The sequence below is a fragment of the Sciurus carolinensis genome, chromosome 5 (genome assembly GCF_902686445.1).
Source record: "Sciurus carolinensis chromosome 5, mSciCar1.2, whole genome shotgun sequence".
NCBI classification, from domain to species: Eukaryota; Metazoa; Chordata; class Mammalia; order Rodentia; family Sciuridae; genus Sciurus; species Sciurus carolinensis.
Window position 1 is genome coordinate 91,283,676 of NC_062217.1, and position 20,887 is coordinate 91,304,562.

General features: G+C 41.7%; 1 protein-coding gene across 1 annotated transcript; it reads left to right on the plus strand.

Moving 5' to 3' along the window:
* The first annotated feature begins 221 nt into the window (after positions 1-221).
* On the plus strand, positions 222-19,304 carry LOC124985650 (40S ribosomal protein S9-like). The gene is given in 4 exon segments (XM_047554336.1): positions 222-497; positions 18,701-18,821; positions 18,944-19,183; positions 19,186-19,304. Coding segments are annotated over 4 exon segments (756 nt in total).
* Positions 19,305-20,887: the final 1,583 nt, after the last annotated feature.

A 20,887-nucleotide genomic window follows, 5' to 3' on the forward strand; every position in this document is an offset into this window, starting at 1 on the left:
CTGATGTGCTTCTCTTCATAGAAAAGAGTTCATGAAGATTTCAAGGATTCTAGATACCAACAGTGAAGTAACAACTTCAATACCATGTGTTTCTTCCAAGTCTCTATTTCCATTCCCTCTTCATCTTTCTCTTCTCTTTTTTTCTTCTCTTTTCCCTTCATATCATAAAAATGTTCAAGTGTGTTCCTCAAGCCATAACGAATTTGTTGGGACCAGACCACATGGTCAAAGAGCTTACAACCTGTTCATTCTTCCAGTCACCCTCACAACTGTTGAGCATCCAAGTGCCAGGAACTGTGGGAGGAACTGAGGTTGTGGGAGAGGAGGAGACCGTTGTTGCCCTCCTCGCTGGGTTCATGGTCTCAGCGAGGTGCATGTGTGGGTACACATCTGCAGGGGAAGACCAGGATGGGAACCAGAGCTTGAAGGAGTTTCAGGAGTTTCAGACAGAATTTAAGCTGTCCTTGAAGGCTAGGTGGGATTTTGGCAGAATTTTGGTAAAGATGGGGGTGGTCTATGATGATGAATAGAAGCTTGGAAGTGATAGTTATTCCATGTGGGTTCCAGCCTCAGTTCCTGAGACAGAAGGATCCCTCAGCAGATGGATGAGAAAATGAACATAGCTAGGTCCAGGAGGAACTGAGGGCAATGAGCTTCGACATTGAGGGCAATGGGTGCTAGCAAACATGTCCCAGGCCAAAGGCAGCCTGCTCCCAAGACTTCGGCCCTAGACCTTGGCCACAAGTGACCATGACTATGTCTATCAGAACCACTATACCCAGGTTCCCATTACTTTTAATATAGATGTGAACTTCTGCCTTGGAGTTTTTTCAGCATTTTGCATCACAGTAGGTCTTAATGTTTTTCTAATATGGTTGTCTGTTACCAGCATGGTGTGGGTGGTTAGAAAGAGTGGGGGTGTTGGACACAGGAGGTGTGTGTTTACAAGTTAGTCCCCCCTTCCCCTCCACCCACCCATATCTTCACCTTCTGAAGAGGTTGCAACCTCTTCTTTGCAAGAGAAATGCAAGGGGGCTGGGGTTTTCAGAATCTCCAGAAGTCTGTTTCTGCTGCCTTGGGCACAAAATTTAATCTCCCCTTAATGTTTATGTGGAATATGCTGCACAGTAATTAGGTATAGTTGGCAATGTCCCAGGAAAGAATCATTCTTTCTTGGGGGAACGTATGAACTTCCTTCGTCATGACTGCTGCAGGAGGTGAGATGGGGCAGGTGTGGGAGACCTCCAAGCTCTGATAGACACAGTCATGGTCACTTGTGACCAAGGTCTAGGGCTGACCTTGTCTTTGACCTTGACCTTGGGAGCAGGCTGCCTTTGGCCTGGGACATGTTTGCTAGCACCCACCAGAAATAGCAATTTTTCTGCCAAGGACTCATTCTCCAAGGAAGGAGGAGGCAGAGAAGGGGTCCATATGTGTGTGGGAAAGGGTGGGGTACCCTTCCTGAGTACTTTGACAGCATGATCACTCTTCCAGTCTTCCTCCTTTCCCCTTTCTTATTTCCCCAAAAAACTAGGGCAAGGGAAATAGAGAACCCTTATGTCAGTCCTTCTCTGATTCAGCTTCCCTTGTCTCTGCTGCCAAGAGAATGGTGGTGTCCCATAGTCATCTGCTTCTTGCCTGGCCTCAGCCAGCCTTCGGACACTGCTCTGGGCTCTCACTGAGTTTGTGTTTGCTCAGTGAACACATCCGGAGGCTCATTGAGGGGCTTGGGATCTAGAAGCCATGCTTCGCAAAGACATTGAGCAGTCTCAGGGTTCCCATGATATCAGCCTGAAAGTCTTGAGATGGAAAAAAGAAGTGTCTTGGGGAAATCTCATGTGTAGAACTAGGACCAGTAGCCCCTGAGGCAACTGTAGGCCTCATAGAAATAAGGCATACTGTTCAACCCAGAATGTGCCAAGGAATGTGCCAAGGAATTCATATGGAGACTGGAGATGTAGCTCTGAGATGCTGTTCAGGCTTGCCTACAGAATCTGTGTGTCATATCAGGTAGCTTACCAGTAGTAGCTGGTGTCCTCTGACTCAGCTTTATTAGGCTTTATCTTCAGGGTGACCTGAAGGAGAACACAGGCTTCTGTATTAGTGAGTTTTCTGGTGATATAATGAAATGCTTGAGGCTGGGTATTTTATAAAGAAAAGAGGCTTATTTAGCATACAGTTCTGAGGTTCAAAGGCTTGGTTCTAGTATTGGCTTGGTTATCATGAGACTTTGTGGTAGAAGACATCATAGTGGCAATAGTGAGTATATAGAGGTCACGTGGTGAGACAGGAAGTCAGAGGGAGGAACTGGGCTCACTTTTATAACAATCTATTAAAACTACATCAATTAACAGTCTATGAAAACTACATCAATTCCTTCAGAAGGCAGTATATTCAGTGTCCAAATTGTTTCCCATTGGGCCCCATCCCTTAAGGATCCTACCACCTCTCAACACTCATACTGAGGACTGAGCTTCCATTCTAGCACATGAACTTCTGGGGGACACATTCAAACCATGTCTGAACCTAGATTCTCCTGATCTAGGAAGCCATGGCTCCACTTTGGCTCCACATGGGTCCCTGGACTCTTGACTCCCAGAGCTGACATTGCTGAGTGTCAGCTGTTTTCTTCCTTGTCAACCTGGTTTGTAACTTGTATTCGTTTCTTGCCTCTGTCCAGGTGGTGTGTGTACTTTTAGATGGTTTTTGACTGCTGTTCCTCTTTTGTGACCTGTTCCTTCTATCTCCACCTAGATTCCTCCCAACCTGGCTCCAGATCAGTTCCACCTCCAAAGATCTCAAACTCTTAATTTGTTTGTATTTTTCTTCCTGAGAGCCTACTAGACATGAGCCTGTGGGCTCTGTGTTATGAAGATATGGGGCCTATGGTTATTTTAACTCTGAATAATCTCTCTTTCAACTTGTCCTTAAAATACACATGAAAGTTCCAAAAATGACAAAAAAGCAACACTAAACATGCACAGGAACAATGTCAACAATTGTTATCCTTGGGAGGGAGTTCCATTATCTTTGGCAACAATAAAACAGACTCAGGAGCACAATTGAGGACTTTTTCATTGTTAGAGGCTCAGTTGGTCAGAGGTAAGAAGAGGCCTTGACTCCAGTCAAGGTCTAAAGAAATCATTGAATCCAGCAGAGGCCTGAAGAGCCCCCGTCTCTTCTTTTGTGCAGGGACTGCTGCTGATCTGTCTGGAGTCTGGACATGGCCTCCCACCTTGCAATATGGGGAATGAAAAGGGGACAGATATGTCACACTGAATGCCAGAAAGTATGGTCCCCAAAGGTGCAGTGTTGCAGGCTGGAGATGAGCCCTGCTTTGCCTTCTGCACAAGCCTCTCCCCACCCTCGCAAGGGAGTATGTTGTCTCTGAGTGTGTCAAAGAACCTGACCAGCCTCAGCCCAGAGAACCACACCAAAGCAATGAGAGCCTGAGACCCCTGTGGTGATATTGGACTGGGAAGAGCCAGCTGTGCCTTCTGGCTTTAGCTCGCCAAGGGACATTCAGCCAGGGATCAGGCAAAGAGGGAGTCATTGCGCTATCTGTCTTCTGTCACAGAGTTTTTGGAGATGAATATTCAGAAAAGTTAAATCGATGATTGCATTCTGAACTTAGCACCCTAAATATAGTTAAGAATATAATTTTTTGAAAATTTTATTTTTCAGAAGAAATAATGATTTTAAATCTACATTTCATGTTCTCAGTGAGCTATAAGGATATTTGTGATTATTAGAATTGCTCAGGGTGATGAAAAGACAACAGGCTAGGGTGAAAGCTCAGGTGAAAAAGACATAACTGAGACAAGGAAAAGATGTCACCTGTGCACACACGCCATAGCGGAGCCCAGATCTCCACGACGGCAGTGATGGGGACAACTGGACCAGCCGAAACATGCATGACGGTGAGGGCAGACCTGAACTGCTCTCCTAGAATCCAGAGGAAAAAGGACCAGGGGATTAAAGCACTAATAAAAATCAGTCATGAAAACTAGTAAGAGGAGAAGCAACCTTTCAGTAACATAGGTGTTGCAAGGGGAAATCAAGACAAGTGGAAAGAAGCAATCGTCAAAGACATAATAGTGTTTAAAAACTTTTCTAACAAGCACAAGGCCCTGGGTTCAAATCCCCAGCACTGCAAAACAACAACAACAACAACAAAAAAACCCAAAAAAACTTTTCTAAGTGGAGAATAAATATTCTTGATCCAGAGTTTGACTTAAGTAATGTATTTCAAGCAAGTTTGGTAAAAATCAAATAAACCAACAAAAATACATCCTTTGTCCATGATTAAAAATCAATAATTTAATTAATATATATAAAAGAGCCAGGCATGGTGGTGCATGCCTGTAATCCCAGTGACTTGGGAGGCTGAGGCAGGGGGACCAAAAGTTCAAAGCTGGCCTCAGTAACTTAGTAAGACCCTGTCTCAAAACAAAAATAATAATAAAAAGGGTGCTGGGATGTGGCTCAGTGGTTAAGTACCCCTGGGTTCAATCCCTGATATCAAAAACAAAACAAAACAAATACCCCAAAAGGTATAAAAGCATCCAGTGTGAGAGTACATGTCACTTAGCAAGGAACAAATGACAAATGAGCAAGATGTTAGGCCCTTTCATAACAGTAAATTGAAGAGGATGATAGGACAAAATCCGTTTCAGAGAAACTGTGTTTATTACCCACAGTTTAACTTTATACAAGATAGCAAAACCGATTTTATATACAAGGGCTCTGGAAGAATGCTAAACCTTATAGGTTATAACTGAGAGAAGAATTGAACACAAGATTGCAGGAATGCAGAAGTCAACTCATAAATGTCTATACTGAATGCAGGAGCTGGACATCAGAAGGAAGGCCAAAGACACAGAACAAAGACTATGACTTGACATCAACACCACGGCTCTTCCATTCCTGATGGATGATTACAGACTGAGAAATCTAGGAGCCAGGCATAGCTTAAAAGCTGGAAATGAAGACAAAAGATTTCCTGCTTTTATGGGGGTACATGTTATAAATAATATACTAGAAAACAAAGAAATTAATGAGATAATTTCAGAGAGGATAAAGTCACAAAGAAAATAACCCAAAGTGGTTGACTAGGAGGAAAGGGGAGGGTGGCGGCTACTGGGCCCGTGGGCAGGAGATGCTCAGGAGGTGGTCTCTGAGCTGCATGTGAGTTGCAGTTGCTCTGCTTGAGTTGGTCTTGGGGAAAGACATCAGGCAGGGTGAGTGAGTGCGTGGGGCTAGCAGGCCTGCAAAAGAAGGGGCTGTAGCTGTGGCTGGAAGGTGTAGATGTGGGTGGGAGAAAGGAGTTGAGGGCAGGAGGTAGGTGAAGGCAGATGAGAGAGCACCAGGGCGAGGTATGTGAATTTTACTCTTATTCACACATAGTTGAGGGGTCCAAGCAGAAAAGTGACCCTCTGAGGCCATGTGCAGGGCAGGCTGTAAGGGCTGGCATGGTTGCAGCGAGTTTAGATGGGAGTAGTGATAATGACACCTGGGGCTTGGGAGGAGGTGGGCTGATGGGGACCATACTTGAGGGGTGAAGGAACTTTCTGATGACTGGAAGGAAAGAAGAATCATAAAGATTCTCAGTCCTTTGGCCAAATAGTGGAGTCATGTTCTGAGGTGGGTAAGTGGGGAGAGAAACAGGTTTATAAAGGGTGAGGGGAATTAAGGTTCTCTTTCAGACATGCTGACTTAGAGACTGGATATGAATCTAGAGCTCGGGGAGAGGTCTGAGCCATTGATTATTCTGCACATCATTGTGGGTGATATTCTAAGCTGTGGGGTTTCAGAAAGGCACAGGCCTGAGCCGCATGCCAGTCTGGTGTTCAGAGAAGGGGAGAGGAACAGGGTCCAGCTAAACGGCAGGCATTTTGGAGGGAGGGTTTCTTTGCAGTTAGAAAAGTATTTGGCTTCTGGTAACAGGGAGCAAACATAATAGTGATTGAAATCAGATAAGCTCCCTCCCTCATCATGTAAGATGTAGGCTGTATGCTCAGGGACAACCTAGGGGCCCCAGAGATATTGGGGATGGAGACACTTTTTGTCTTTATATTTTGCTACCCTTAGTATGTGACTTTATCTTCAAGGTCAGCTCAGAGCCTGTAATAGCTGCTAGGGCTCCAGCCATCACATTGGTATTCTCACACTTAGAAAAAAAAAAAAAAAAGGACAGAAGAAGAAGAAATGCTCTTGGCGCTGTCAGCCTCTCTATTAATGTGCTGTCCTAGAAGTTCCACTCAGAACTTCTACTGCATCTCCTTGATCATCCTCCATTGAAAGGGAGGCTGCATAACACAGGTTTTTTTTTGATCCTTACTATCTTCATCTGCAAAGATAAGGAGTTCACTCATTTGTGATTCATTATTCATGCACACACTCATTTATTCATGAGCTATAGAAAGTATATATGCATGAATTGGTATGCTCAGTGTTGAATGTACTGCTTAATGTGCCTGAGAAATGACAACAGGCTTGGCCTGAGTAGGAAGGAATGATGCTTATGTACAACAACTGCTGAGCACTGACGCAGTGAGGAGCTGACTGCAAAGCATCAGTGTTTGGTATTCCGCGTAATGCTCACCATGACCTTATGAGCTGCCAGGGTGCAGTTTACTGTATGAAGACAGTGGGCCTGCAGGGGTGAGCCCTTGCAGGACAATGGTGACTGTGAACCGCTGTTCACAGGGGTGCTGTGTGGACCGCGGCACCCCTGCACCTGTGCATCAGCCTGTGCAGTTCTCCTCCTGGCAGGCCCTGCAGACTCACTGACGCTCTGTGCAGGAAGCTGCAAAACAATGAGTGGCTGAGGCCCGGGTCTGGGCACGCCCACAGAGATTTCCCCTGTGTGTTCTGGAATGTTTAGTATGGCTGACCTTGCCAGTGATTGATGAAGTACCTTAAAAATAGTTTTTACCTAGAGATAAAATAGAGCCCTGATTCTTGTGGGTTACAATGTCCATTGTACTTGTTGATGACTTCAGCTATAGTTGTTTGAAATCAGTATTATATTCACCCAGAATAATTAACAAAATAATTTCCCCAACAAGCATCCAGTTTCTGAACAGAATTTCCTCTAGTTGTACAAGATTCATGTCCTACCCTTAGGAGATGATGGATAAAATTATCCTGATTACGAAGAAATCACTTGTCCAGTGAATAAAACCTGTGACTATTGTGTAGACATTTTTTTCAGATTGACCTCATTCAGCCTGATAGCAGAGGACAGCTGCCCCACTTGCACTGGGATACTTCTGCCCTAGTCAGGAGCTTGCCTGTCAGTTCCAGCCTGGACCCTAAGTCTTCTCCACTAAACTTATCCACACACAGAAGCACCTGATGAGTCATACTTATCAGCATTTCCTTTGTGCAGTCTAGGTGTCCCAAATGTCCTTGATTTTTACATTTTCCCCTCTCTTCTCCTTTCCTTTCCTTTCCTTTTTTTCCAGTTCTTTCTTTCCTTCCTTCTTCCTTCCTTCCTTCCTTCCTTCCTTCCTTCCTTCCTTCCTTCCTTCCTTTCTTTCTTTCTTTCTTTTCTTTCTTTCTTTCTTTCTTTCTTTCTTTCTTTCTTCTTCTCTCTCTCTCTCTTTTATTTCTCCTTCCTTTCTTCTTTCTTTTCTTTTCTTCTTTCAAGTTGGTTTCTTGGTGTTCAGAGCAAAATTGAGTGGACAGTGCAGAATTCCTGAGTGCACAGCCCCACACACCATCAACACTCCCACTGGAGAGCTACATCTGTTACAATCACGAACCTACCGTGGCAACACACCATCTCACCCTGAGACCATACTTTACATTAGGGTTCAGTCTTGTTGTTGGACATTCTCCAGGTTTAAGGCAAATAAATGATGACGCATGTCCACCATTACAGTATCAGAGAGTGTTTTCACTGCATATTCATCCCTCCATCCCCTTTAACCCCTCCAACAACTACTAATCTGTTGTCCATGGTTTTGCATTTTCCTGAATGTTGTATAGTTGGACTCACATACTACATAGCATTTTCAGACTGGGCTCTCTCATTTAATAATAGGCATCTATGTTTCCTCCATGTCTGTTGATAGCTTGGTAGCCCCTTTCTTCTGAGTGTTGAATAATATTCCACTGTGTGGATATACTGCAGTTTGTTTATCCACTCACTTGCTGAGGGCATCCCGGTTGTTTCCAAATTTTGGATTATGAATAAAACCGCTGTAAACATCTGTGTGCAGGTTTCCAAATGTCACTTTCTTCATGGGCAGTAATGTAGGGTCTGGGATGCTTTAAATAGAGTATCTTGCCCCTGGTTGGTGCATGGCAGGCTTCTCACCCTCTTGCTCATTACTACTATTATGGCCCCCTCTATACTAGTGACAAACGGACTGATGAGAGCAGGGGAGGCAGGCTTTAAGATTCCATTTACTGGGAAAGGACTAAGCAAAGAACAGGGACAGAAAATGCCCCTCTGGAATGGTATGATTTGTACTTTCAAGGATTTACAAGAGTGTGGAAGGACAGAGGGGAGGCCATGTATAGATTTAATTCATGGACCTAACAGCAGAGACTCAAGAGGGCATTTATCTCTGAGCACCTGAGTATGGCTGTGACTCTCAGAGGTGTAAAGTGTAAGTCTTATAAGCTACAGTCCAAAAAAAAAAAAAGAAAAAAAAATCACAGAATGTAAAGGGGTGGGAGGAGGACCCCTGAAGCTTAAGACTGGGGAGCAGCTCTTAAAATGACCTGTTCCACCATCTCCAATGTAGATGACCACACCACACACATCTGTGAGGAATGCAGCATGGTGGGAAGGCCTGGATTGTCTAGTTAGGCCGATGTGGATCTCAATTCTGGCTCTGTGGTATGACGTTGGGGAAGTTAATTAGCTTCTCTGATCCTTAGCTGGAAGAAGACATTAAAAACCTACTACACAGGGCTGTGATGGGGGTTAAGTGAAATAATATTTGTGAAGTACTTTGCAGAGCATACAGTTGTGGTGAGTACTGGCTGTGTTTGCAGTAGGCTGTCTGGGATGGCAGAATCAGGGTGATGGGGAACTGCTATCCAGGGCAGCCCATTCCCACTATGACAGAGGTGTCCTTAGCCTAAGCTGAGATCAATCTCCTGGAAGCCTAACTGAAATAAACTCTCCTGTCAATGGAAAACATGAATTTAGATCATTTTGATCCTGTTGTGTGAAATATTCTGAGATGTTCAACAGGAATTGTAGGGTCTTTCCCATTTCTCCTGGCTAAAGTGTCCTAGGTTGCTTCAGGAATCCCTTATATGAGAGGAGAGGGTTATGTCACTTATCAAACCAAGAAATGGAGGCCCACAAGGGAAGGTACAATTACTTATTTGAATAACAATATAATAATCACATTGCATCTTATTATTATTATGGAGTCTTTTTTCCATATTTTTATTGGTGCATTGTAATTATGCATAATGGTGGGTTTTGTTGTTGCACAGTTGTACATGCACACACTCTAACTATAATTTCATCAGTATCACTCCCCAGTTCTTCTCCTTTCCCTCTCTGCCTATCATGGAGTCTTTATAGTGCCATTTTCCCATCACACATTATCTCATTTGATTCTCACTACAGCCTTCTGGATTAAGCATGGGAGGTACTGTCATCCTATTTGAAAAAACTTAAGAAAGTAATGTTTAGAGCAGGGATTTTACCTGCTTGGTAAGTACAGATGTTCCTCTACTTATGACAGGTTTATGTTATGATAAACCCATTGTTAGTTGAAAATATTGTAAATGCATTTAGAAAAATATTAGAAAATGCATTTAACAAACCAGACCTATTGAACATCCCAGCTTAGCAGCATAGCACACTGTAGATCATCAGTGGTTCACTCTCCTGGTTACGTGGCTGACTGGGAGCTGTGGTTTACCACTGCTATGCAGTATCTTAAGAGACTGTTATAAAGCATATGCCAGCTCAGAAAAGATCAAAATTCAAAATTTTGTATCATAGTGGGTGCAGTGGCACATGCCTGTAATTCCAGTGACTCAGTAGGCTGAGCAGGAGGATCATGAGTACAAAGCAACTTAGTGAGGCCCTAAGCAACATGGCGAGACCCTGTCTCTAAATAAAATACAAAAAAAAAAAAAAGAGTTGGGGATGTGGCTTAGTGGTTAAGGTTGTTGGGTTCAATTCCTGGTACCAAAAAAATTTTTTTAAAACATTTTTATGAATAAATGCTTTCATATCATCATAAACTCAAAAGTTTATACATTGAATCATTGTTGTCAGTTGAATCTTTGTGAGTTGAGGACTCACGATGTACAGGCATAGAGATATGGGACCAGAACCAGATCTTTCTTCTGACTCAAACTCAGTGCTTAATCTGCCTCCATCCACATATGCTAGAACATTTGGATTATCATATTGCTCTGGAGGGAGTTGGTAATGTAGGTACCTCTATGCATAGCACCTCCATAGATGAAACTGTACACTTGCTGGAGAGACATAGGGAATTTGGCAGAGGGTTCTTAAGATCATTTTCAAGGCTAAAATCCATGTGTTCAGGTTGCCATGGAAGCTTGAGAAGGCCAAATTTATACAGAAGTCCTGATTGGCCAGTTTGGGAGAATGGTTGGAATTAAATAGGGTCAGTAAGCCAGAGTTGGGTCTTGAACAGGGCCTGTGGAATTGTGACAGCAAGGAACAGTCAGGGCATGGGGGAAGGGGAGAGGGATGACACTGAGTTGCTTTCTGGTGACCGCTGATTGGTCTAGGGGTAGGTCCACAAGAGAGTCATGCAGTCTGTCCTAAAGCATGTTGGCAGGGGCCCTTGCTAAGCAGTGCAGGAAACAAGCAAACAGATGCATAAACAGAATTGCAAAAAGTCAGGCAGCAGCGTCTGAGCTGCCGCCAAACGGGGTCTTCTGGCAAAACATGCAGAGGGAAACGTGCAATTCTCTTTTTAATCTACAAAAGATTTAAAGAGCAAGCAGATCCAAAGTCAATAAGTGGATACCCCAGGGGTGGAAGAACAGGGGAAAGCAGAGGGGAGAAGTGAAAGTGGAAGCAAGACTTAAGAATTCTGCAAAGAACGACGCTTAACACAGCCACAGAAAGGTTATTTTAGTGGGTGGTAAAAAGGAAACAAATCTTAAAGTCTGAGGTGGGGGTGATGGGGGAAAGAAAAGAATGTGGAAGAATGATTTAATGAGTTCTGGGAAGAAAGCACTTAGCTGAGGGCTGGGGGGACGGATGCAGAAAGAAAACAAGCTCTTAAGTCATTGAGAGTGAGTAAAATGGTTCCTTATTCATCAGTTTTGAATTAAAATTTTATATGTAAAATTGAGTTATGTTTAGCCATTGCGACAGGATGTGTAACATCTCTGTTGATAATGTTTGCGCTCCATGGATTTCCAAGCATAATAGGATTCTAAGTCAATTGCCTTTGCCCCCCAGGAGGGAAGCCTGGAAGTGATTAGGCAGGATTTTCCTTTGGATGCTCCAAATTGTAGCTGAGTGAGAGAGGGAAAGAAGGAACAAAGACAATAGGTGATACTCCCTCTGGGCCAGAATCTCCGTGTTCACTAGGGGAAAGAAAGGCAGCAGGTGGAGGAGAAGCATAGTCCCCAGAGGGGGTGGGGGTGACGGAGAAGCATATGGTTGGAGGGTTATGGGTGAAACAGTAACAAAATGACTCTTGGCTTTAAGGGAAATTGCTGGCCCAGATTCACCTTGACTAGGGCCATGATGTACAGTGATATGAAGATCAGACCGGGCTTATGCCAACAGAGGAGAAATGTTAGAGCTGCTGGAGCCAAGAGGGGTCTCGGTCAGGTTTGCTTTAAGAAAGATAACTAGCAATGTGGACTCCTCTCTCCTCCTATTCCTTCTTAAATCTCCCTGGATTTCTAGTTCCTCAGTATCCTCAAGAGCTTGGGTCAAAGATGGACCAAACTCTCCATCCCAAGTAGAGGAGGGTGAGGGAGATGTCTGCAGCTGCCATTGAAGGGGAGACAGAGAAGGGAATGTCTCTGGCTGTTTTAAGCGTCATTCTTTCCAGAATTCCTAAATCTTGCTTCTGCTTTTACAGGAAAGGTACAGGAGGGAAGAGATCCAAAGGGGCATCACTTACAGGTCTTGGGACTGATGAGGGTTACATGGAGGTTGTTTAGCAACCTGCACAAGGGCAGTATGGACTTCACTTCACAAGCTTAACCTGGTGACTAGGTTCCCTGAAGCTGGGCCCAGGGGTAGGGATTAAAAAATTTTTTTTATTTAGAAATAATTTAGAATTAAAGAAAAATTGCCAAAATAGTCCAAAGAGTTCTATAACCAACTTTCACCAATATTAACATTTTAAAGAACCATTGCATGATGATCAAAACTAAAAGATGAACAATGGTACAAATATTAATCAACAGCAGCCTTTATTTGTATTTTAGCAGTCTTTCCACAGATGTCTTCTTCCTGCTTCAGGATCCTATCTGGGATTCCACATTGCATTTAGTCCTGTCTTCTTTAGCTTCCTCCAAATATAATAGCACCTTAGGTTTTCCTTTTTCTTTAGTGTCCTTAACACTTTTGCAGGACACTGGCCAGTAATTTGATAGAATGTCCCTTAATGTGGGTTTGTCCTGGTCCTTAGTACATGACCAGGGACACATGACATCAGCAGATCATGTTCCTATCTTTGTGTAGTAGCAAGCATTTCAGGAATAAGCTCTGTAGGCCCCTTCGTGAATTTGGAGGGTTGATTAAGGAGGAGAAAAGATATGTTTCCTCTTTTGGGATTGCAGACACGAGTATCTTAGAGGCCCAAGCAGCTCTTAAGGCTTACTCTGCTGCCCACCATGCCTCACAAGGAGTCTGAGGTGTGACCCAATTCACCTGCCTGTAGATCTCAGTTCATTCCACAGCATTCTTGAGAGGCAACTGTTCAATTTCTTCCTTAGGTGACAGAGAAGTCCACTGTGGGGCAGGCACCCTGGGAGGCCCTCTAATAAGGGACTCTGTCCCCAGTGCTTGTCACACAGTAATGCTCAATATATATACCTGTATCTCCTGGGCCTGGTGCACAGTGGTACTCAACAAATACCTGTTTGGCAAGTGAATGATAGAACATTCTTTTTGCTGAACTTATCTCTGGTTCCCTCTAAATTCCACCCTCTGGGTTAATTTTTGTCCTCTGAGTCACACACAAATACACCCCTTCTCAATTGTAACTTTCCCCTTATTATTAGACTTAGTTTTCTTTGCTACTAGATAAAGTTGACTTTATTACCTTCAATTTAATATTTTTTTTGGTTTTATTCCCATTTTTTTTTACTGTGGTGAAATACATATAACATAAAATTTACCATCATAACCATTTATAAGCGTACAGTTTGATGATAGTAAATACATTCATAATGGCATACAGACATTACTACCATCCAGCTCCAGAACTTTTCATTCTTTAAAACTGAAACTTGGTACCCATTAAACAGCTCCCATTGCCCCGCTGTCCAGGTTCTGGCAATCCTTTTTATTTATTGTCTGTATGAATTTGACTCCTCCAAGTACTTCACATAAGTGGAATCATACAATATTTGTTTCTGGGTGACTAGCTTATTTAACTTACCATAATGGCCTCAGGATTTCCTTCCTTTTTAGGTTTGAATATTTCATTGTGTGGATATAGTGTATTTTGTTCATCCATTTATATGGGTGGACATTTGGGTTGCTTCCATGTTTTAGCTATTGTAAATAATACAGCTATGAACATGGGAGTATAAGATAATCCATTGTTGTTGAACTGTTAATCCAGTGGGCTGGGGAGCAGGAATGACTTGGAATTTGACCAGAGGTGTATTGGTTTCATTACTTCGGACACTTGTAATAGATCCTAGAAATAAATCCCATCCAGAGATGACCAGTAAAGCTCTAGGGGACCTCTGGGTCATTGGCTTCTGATACTCTCTGCCTGGTGCCCATGTTCCATTGCTGAGCTTTTTGGGTCCCATGTGTGTGGATCCTGTCCAACCTCATTCATCCTATGCTCTCCATGGAGTGGCACTCCCCAGGTTGTGATCTACCTGCAAGATCCCTAAAGTACTCTTGTGTCTTCTATAGTTCCAGGTCCGTCTTAAGGTGACCTATTTGTGTAATAAATACTGTAGTCTTCCACAGATTTTTGTCCTCATTCACACATCCTGGGGACCCAAGCAGACAAGGTAGTCAGGGCTCTAGGGAAGGCACAGGAGGCAGAAAGAAACCAGAGTTGATGATGAACTAGGAAGAATTCTTTGGAGAAATGGAATGTGAGTATTTTTGTTTTAAATTTGCTTACCTATATTGTTATCCTATTGTCATCTTAGTATTCCCTGTTTTAAGATACCTATGATAAAGTGATAATATCAATATAGCTATTATAGTCTGTAGAAAAAAATTCCATGTCTGGGTCTTGGGTACAGCTGCCTGTAGGTGCCAGGCATTGAAAACATGCTCAGTAAAACAAGCAGGGTGGGGCACCCTGCACAAAGGAGTGATATCTCCAAGTCACTCATAATGGCATACAAACATTACTACCATTCAGGTTGAATTCATGACAATTAATTCCAACAATAGGAATCTCTGACCTAGCATGCTTCTTGAAGATGCACATAGTCCCCAAATTATTTTTTTCTCTTTCCACATTTTTTGTTGGCACATTATAGTTGTACATAATGGGATTTTTTTTGCTGCATATTAATATATACACACAATATCACTATACAATTTGGTCAACATCACTCTTCTTTCTCCCTCTCTGGCCTCTTTCTACCCCCTGGTCCTTTCCTCTGCTAATCTCCTTTGATTTTCATAAGCCCACCCCTAACTTTCTTTTTCCTCTCTAGCTTTTACATTTGAAAGAAAACATATGCATAGTCCTCAATTTATGATGGCTCCACTTAGGATTTTTTTACTTTTTGACAGTGTGAAAATGTATCCATATAACTATTCTGTTTTCCACTTTCAGCACAGTATTTAATAAATCACAAGAGATATTCACACATTATTATAAAATGAGCATTGTGTTAGGTGATTTTCTCAATTATAGGTTAATGTAAGGTGTTCTGAGTACATTTAAGATAGGTGAGGCTAAGCTCTGATATTCAACAGTTTAGGTGTATCTAATGCACTTTGATTTAAGATATTCTCAAAGATCAGGATGTAAATCCATTGTAAGTAGAGGAGCATTTGTATTAAATGCATTGGATTTCAAACCCAGCACATCTGTAAGCCTGATATGACCCAAGGGCTATTGTTTTGTTACTTCTTTTCTATGTCATCCAAATGTGGAACTCTAAGGGTTGGGGATATAGCTCAGTTGGTAGAATACTTGCCTTGCAAGTACAAGGCCCTAGGTTCAATCCCCAGCACCACAAAAAAAAAAAAAAAAAAGTGGAACTCTTTGTTGAACAAGATGAAGCAAAACCATGTCAATATTCTCCAGTAGGTTCATCTCAATGAATGAATGACTTGATTTAAAGTTGACCCAGCTTAGAGTACTGTCAGTAACAAATCACAGGTGGGATGACATCCAACCAAGACTATGAAAAAGGAACCACATAACCAGAGTTGTAGGAGTTCAAGTTCATGTTCAAGTTCATGACTGTCCAGCCAAGGAAAGACCCTGAAGTGTTCATGCTCTCTTCTAGGTAAAAGGTAGTTAGAGTATGACCCAGAGTAGCCAGGGAGATGGACAGCAGAGGCCTGAGACAACATTCAAGCTGTGGCCTTTAGGCTTAAATTGTTTTGTATATCCTACAGGAATTTTGAAGATGATGTTCATTTTTTTATTCCTGTTTGTTTTATTTGTTCCATAAACTTCATTATAAATTCAACAAATAAAATTTGTCCAAAATCTAATCACATCAACACATTAACATTTAATTTTTCATATTTTCTTCCCGCATGTTTAATAGAGGGCTGGGGTGTAGCTCAGGGGCAGAGTGCCTGCCTAGCAGGCATGAGGCTCCAGGTTCATCCCAGGACTGAAAGGGGGAAAACCCCAAAGCAGTGCTAGTCATGGAATATTAAACCTTTTGTATTTTGCCTTTCTCACTATTTTGGATGTTCATTTTTAATGATGACACTTGAATTTTATATTTTATAATTGTAAGGAATATAATTTTCATTTTAACTATTGGCAATTTAAATTAAAAATAGCACAATATTCTTAAAACTAATATAATACAACACTCAAATCTAAAATACTCTTAAATCTAATAAATTTAAAAGCCTTATAATCTTTAAAGCCTTGTGATATCATTATCTATTTGAAAATATACTTGAGCCTAACTCTTTAATAGATTTAAATTTAATAGATTTAAACTTGTTACTTTTCTCCTGGAATTGTATTTTCATTTTACATGTCCCCATTAAATCTTATTCTAATATATTTTTTATGGCTGAAAGCCTGTTATTATCACACTTTCCTGCTGCAAAAATAAGCATATAAATGTAGATACCTTTAAAAATTGATGTGACTATAAGGTTCTAATATGTGTTAAAAATATTTATGGTTAGTTGAATTATCATTGCAATTATCATTAGAATGCAATTGACAAAAATGACATCAAAATATTACAAGTATGAATAACATAAAAGTAAAATTTTATGGTAAATTTATTGCTTAGAGAGATGTATGGGACATTTTTAGAGATTAATTCAAGCATACAAAAATGAACATTACTTAATTTTAGTTTCTATAAATCTAAGCCTTGAGAACCTTTGTTCTTTTATATAAATAGATGAGAATGGAGTTTTGATATAGAGATGTCCCTTAGTTCTTTGAACTCCTTCCTAGCTATTATCAAGAATTAAAGAGCAACCTATCATCATACATTATTTTCAGTGATTTATCACCTGACAAATGGATTACGTTTCTCTTTAAATTTGTCTAAAGCAAAGAATTGGAGACCATGTGGCATACAAAGTGATGTACTACTCCAGTCACTGAAATGTGAGTTATGTAACTCAAACATTTCAAATACTTACACACTGGCCAGTGTGTCAGAGAAATATTTGGGATGAATGAGAGATATGTCTTTCTTTAGTAAAGTGAAAAAACAGTCCCTGTGACAGGGGTGGCAGGGGGAATTGATGTGGGTGGGGGATTAGACCTTACCGATAGACCTCTGATTAGTAAGGTCCAATTCCAGGTGGATCATTTAGAGAAGTATACCTATGCATGTGGAAATTCATTCTTTCAAAACTGTCTATGTCTGTATATCCTTTTGACAGCCTTTGTTTATACCCATGTAGACATAGCCCATTTTGGGGACCACAGACCTAAGTCTTCTCTGGATAACAGGGTGTCTTTGTGTGTGGCTCAGAGGGCAGAAATAGATCCAAGGGTAGAATTTAGAGGGAGCCAGAGATCCGCTCAACAAAAGAATGTTCTACCATTCATTTGCTCAACAGACATTTATTGAGCACCACTGTAAGTCAAGCATTGGAGATACAGGTATATATTGAGTACCACTGGGAGCCAAGTACTGGGGATATAGGTGTGAGCAATACAGAGAGGCCTTGCATGAGCACCTGCCTAGTGGGCCTGTCCCACTAGGACACTAGAAGCCTGTCTAGTGTGGCTTCTCCGTCACTAGAGTAAAAAATTGGTCAACTGTCTCCTGGGAATGCTGTGGAGTGAATTTCAGATTTACAGATAGGTGAATTGGGTCCAACCTCAAACTCCCTGGGAGCTTTGAGGTAAGGTGGATGACATTGTAAGTCTTAAGTGCTGCTTGTGTCTCTAAGATACTTGTGTGTCCCCAGTCTCCAAGGAGGGAGTGTACCTTTCTTCCCTTTGCTCAATTCCCCCAATTCACAAAGAGGCCTCTACGTGTTGATTATGGAAATGATTGTTATGTCAGAAAGATGGAAGAGGTTTTTCAATCATTATTCAGAAAAATGTTCTACGGTAAACTCTGATGCCTCACATGGATAATTCTTACAGCACATGTGGCCATCAGTTGAGGGGGTCTAATCCAATGGGCACAACTGGAAGAACAAACAAAATCACTGCTTAGCTTTTAGGAGTTTAGAGGCAATTAGTGGATCATTCAAACTTGTACCTTGCAAGGCGCTCCGAGAAAGACTGAGTTGTTTTCTTGCTCCCCTGAGTAATTTCACACTCCAAAAATGTGACTTGATATCTCTAGCATTATTTCAGGTGCCTGAGTTGGAGAGGACTTAGGTCCCAATTTCTTTTAACTAGATAAGTGTGGGAAAAGTTCTCTTTTGTAGTACAGGGATGTTTGAGTAAAAGAGTCGAGTCTCCTTCCTGGATATTTTCTTCTTTGTAACAGGCTGAATGAATAGCTGAGAAAGGACTAGAATATGATCTGAGCTGGACCCAGCGGAACTGAAGTGATTAGCAGTTTTCACTTCTTTGATAATACCTCAATGTGACCTTCCACTGTTTGACTTTCAGGCTTTTTCTGGATATGTCGTCCCTACACCCGATACCTGGGAAATTAAATTATGAAAAAGCAAAGATACACCTCTCTTAATTTGTTTTCGGTACCTTATCTATGGGGGTATTGATGAGCAGATTTTTTGGGACCGTGAGATCCAGTGGCAGTCATTTCATCCAGTCATCATCACTGTAAACATGTTCTGCAGGCAACATGATGGGCAGTTTGAAGCAAAATAAAAAATGAATCAGCTCTTTTAGTTTCTGGAGACTGCTTGTAGGTGTAGACCACCAAGTGGAGCCAACACGCAGGTGGCCCAGAGCTGGGTTTATTGCATGTGACCCCCTATGTGACCCTGCGGAGACCCTTTGAGAAATCCTGCCTCGACCAAGAACTGAAGTTGACTGGCAAGTATGGTCTCTGTAAGAAACATGAGGTCTAAAAAGTCAAATTTACTCTGGCCAAAATTTGTGAGGCTGCCCGGGAACTGCTGACACCGGACGAAAAGGATCCCGACGTCTGTATGAAGGTGATGCCCTGCTGCGACGATTTGTCCGCCTTGGGGTGCTAGACGAGGGCACGATGAAGCTGGATTACATACTGGACCCGAAGAGTGAGGATTTCTTGGAGAGGTGTCTGCAGATCCAGGTCTTTAAACTGTCCCTGGCCAATTCCATCCACTACGCATGTGTGCTCATCCGTCAGCGCCACATCAGGGCCAGCAAACAGGTGGCGAACATCTGGTCCTTCATTGTTGGCCTGCTCTCCCAGAGTACAGCGACTTTTCCCGCGGGTCTCCATATGGAGGTGGCTACCCAGGCTGCGTGATGAGGAAGAATGCCAAGAAGGGCCAGGCTGGGGCTGGGGCTGGTGATGATGAGGAGGATTAAGCCCTCCCCTCCTGTGCTGGAGGGTTGTTTTCCAGTCAGATAATAAAACAGAATCAACTCTTAAAAAAAAAAAAAATCATACATGGCCAGATCCTTTGAGGAGCTAGAAGGGGTTGCATCTATAAGTCATAAACCTTGGAGAACATAGAAATGAACCATGTAAAATGAGGCAACACATATAGATCAAAGTTGGCATTAATGGCATTAAAATAGTACCAATGAAAAGTAAAACTAAAGACAGTTACTATAAAAGACAAATTAGATATGCAAAAGTGGGTTCTTTAAAAAGCCCAAATTAAATACACAAATTCCTAATGAGCTTGATTAAGGAAAAGGAGTGGAAGCAAAACTGACCACAGATATAACAGAGATATTAAAAATTATAAGTAAGGTGTTATTCAATGACATTAAATATAAAAGATACAGAAATAGATAATTTTCTAGAAAAAATGTAAACCACTGCCATAGTCTAAATGTTTGTGATCTCTCCAAATTTTTATGTTGAAATCCTTATGCTCTAGGAGATGGTATTTGGAGGTGGGGGCTTTGTGAGTTAAGTCATGAGGGTGCAGCCCTCGTCAATGGGATTAATGTCCTTATAAAAAAGGCCCAAGTGAGATTCCTCACCTCATCTGCTGTCTGAGGACATGATGAAAAGGCACCATCTATGAACCAGAAAGCAGGTGTTACCATGTAACAAATCTACTGGTTCCTTGATCTTGGAGTTCTCATACTCCAGAACAGTGAGAAATAAATTCCTGTTGTTTATAAGCTACCTGATTTATGATATTTTGTTATATAGAAGCTACCAAAATTAAGCAAACATCAAAATTAACCCAAGAAGGAGCAGAATACTAAACAGATAAACACACACGAACACACACACACACACACACACACACACACACAGAGAATAGGTAAGAAAAATACTTAGATAGTATCCATTAAAAAATGTCCAAGTGGACTTTTGAGAAATACTCTCTATGAAGATGTATAATTCCATATCTGATTTAAACTTTCCCAGAATGTAGGAAAAATTGGGAATTCCCACAATTTGTTTTATAAGGCTACCACAACTATAATTCCAAAATCTATAAAAATTAGACCATTTTCATTTGTGACTATAGATAAAAATTATTAATAAATTATCAACTACATCTATCTGGGAGCAATTCATGGAGTGATACAACATAATCTGGTGTGATTTTTTTCCCCCTTTTTTTGGTACTGGAGATTGAACCCAGGGACGATTTACCACTGAGATACTAGAATAATTGTTATGTCAGAAAGATGATAGAGTTTTTTCAGCCCTTGTGTTTTTCACTTTGAGACAGGTTCTCACTAAGTTGCTTAGGACCTCACTAAATTGCTGAGGCTGGCTTTGAACTTTCGATCCTCCTGCCTCAGCTCCCATGTTCCTGGGATTATGGGCATGCGCCACCGTGCCTGGTCAGTGTGCTTTTTTAATGTAATAATTATCTCTGGAGAGGAGGGAGGAGATGGAACTGGAAAAGTATGCCATATAATAATGGTTGAAACTTCCAAAATGTGGCAGAGCCCATAATACTACAATGTTCAAGAGA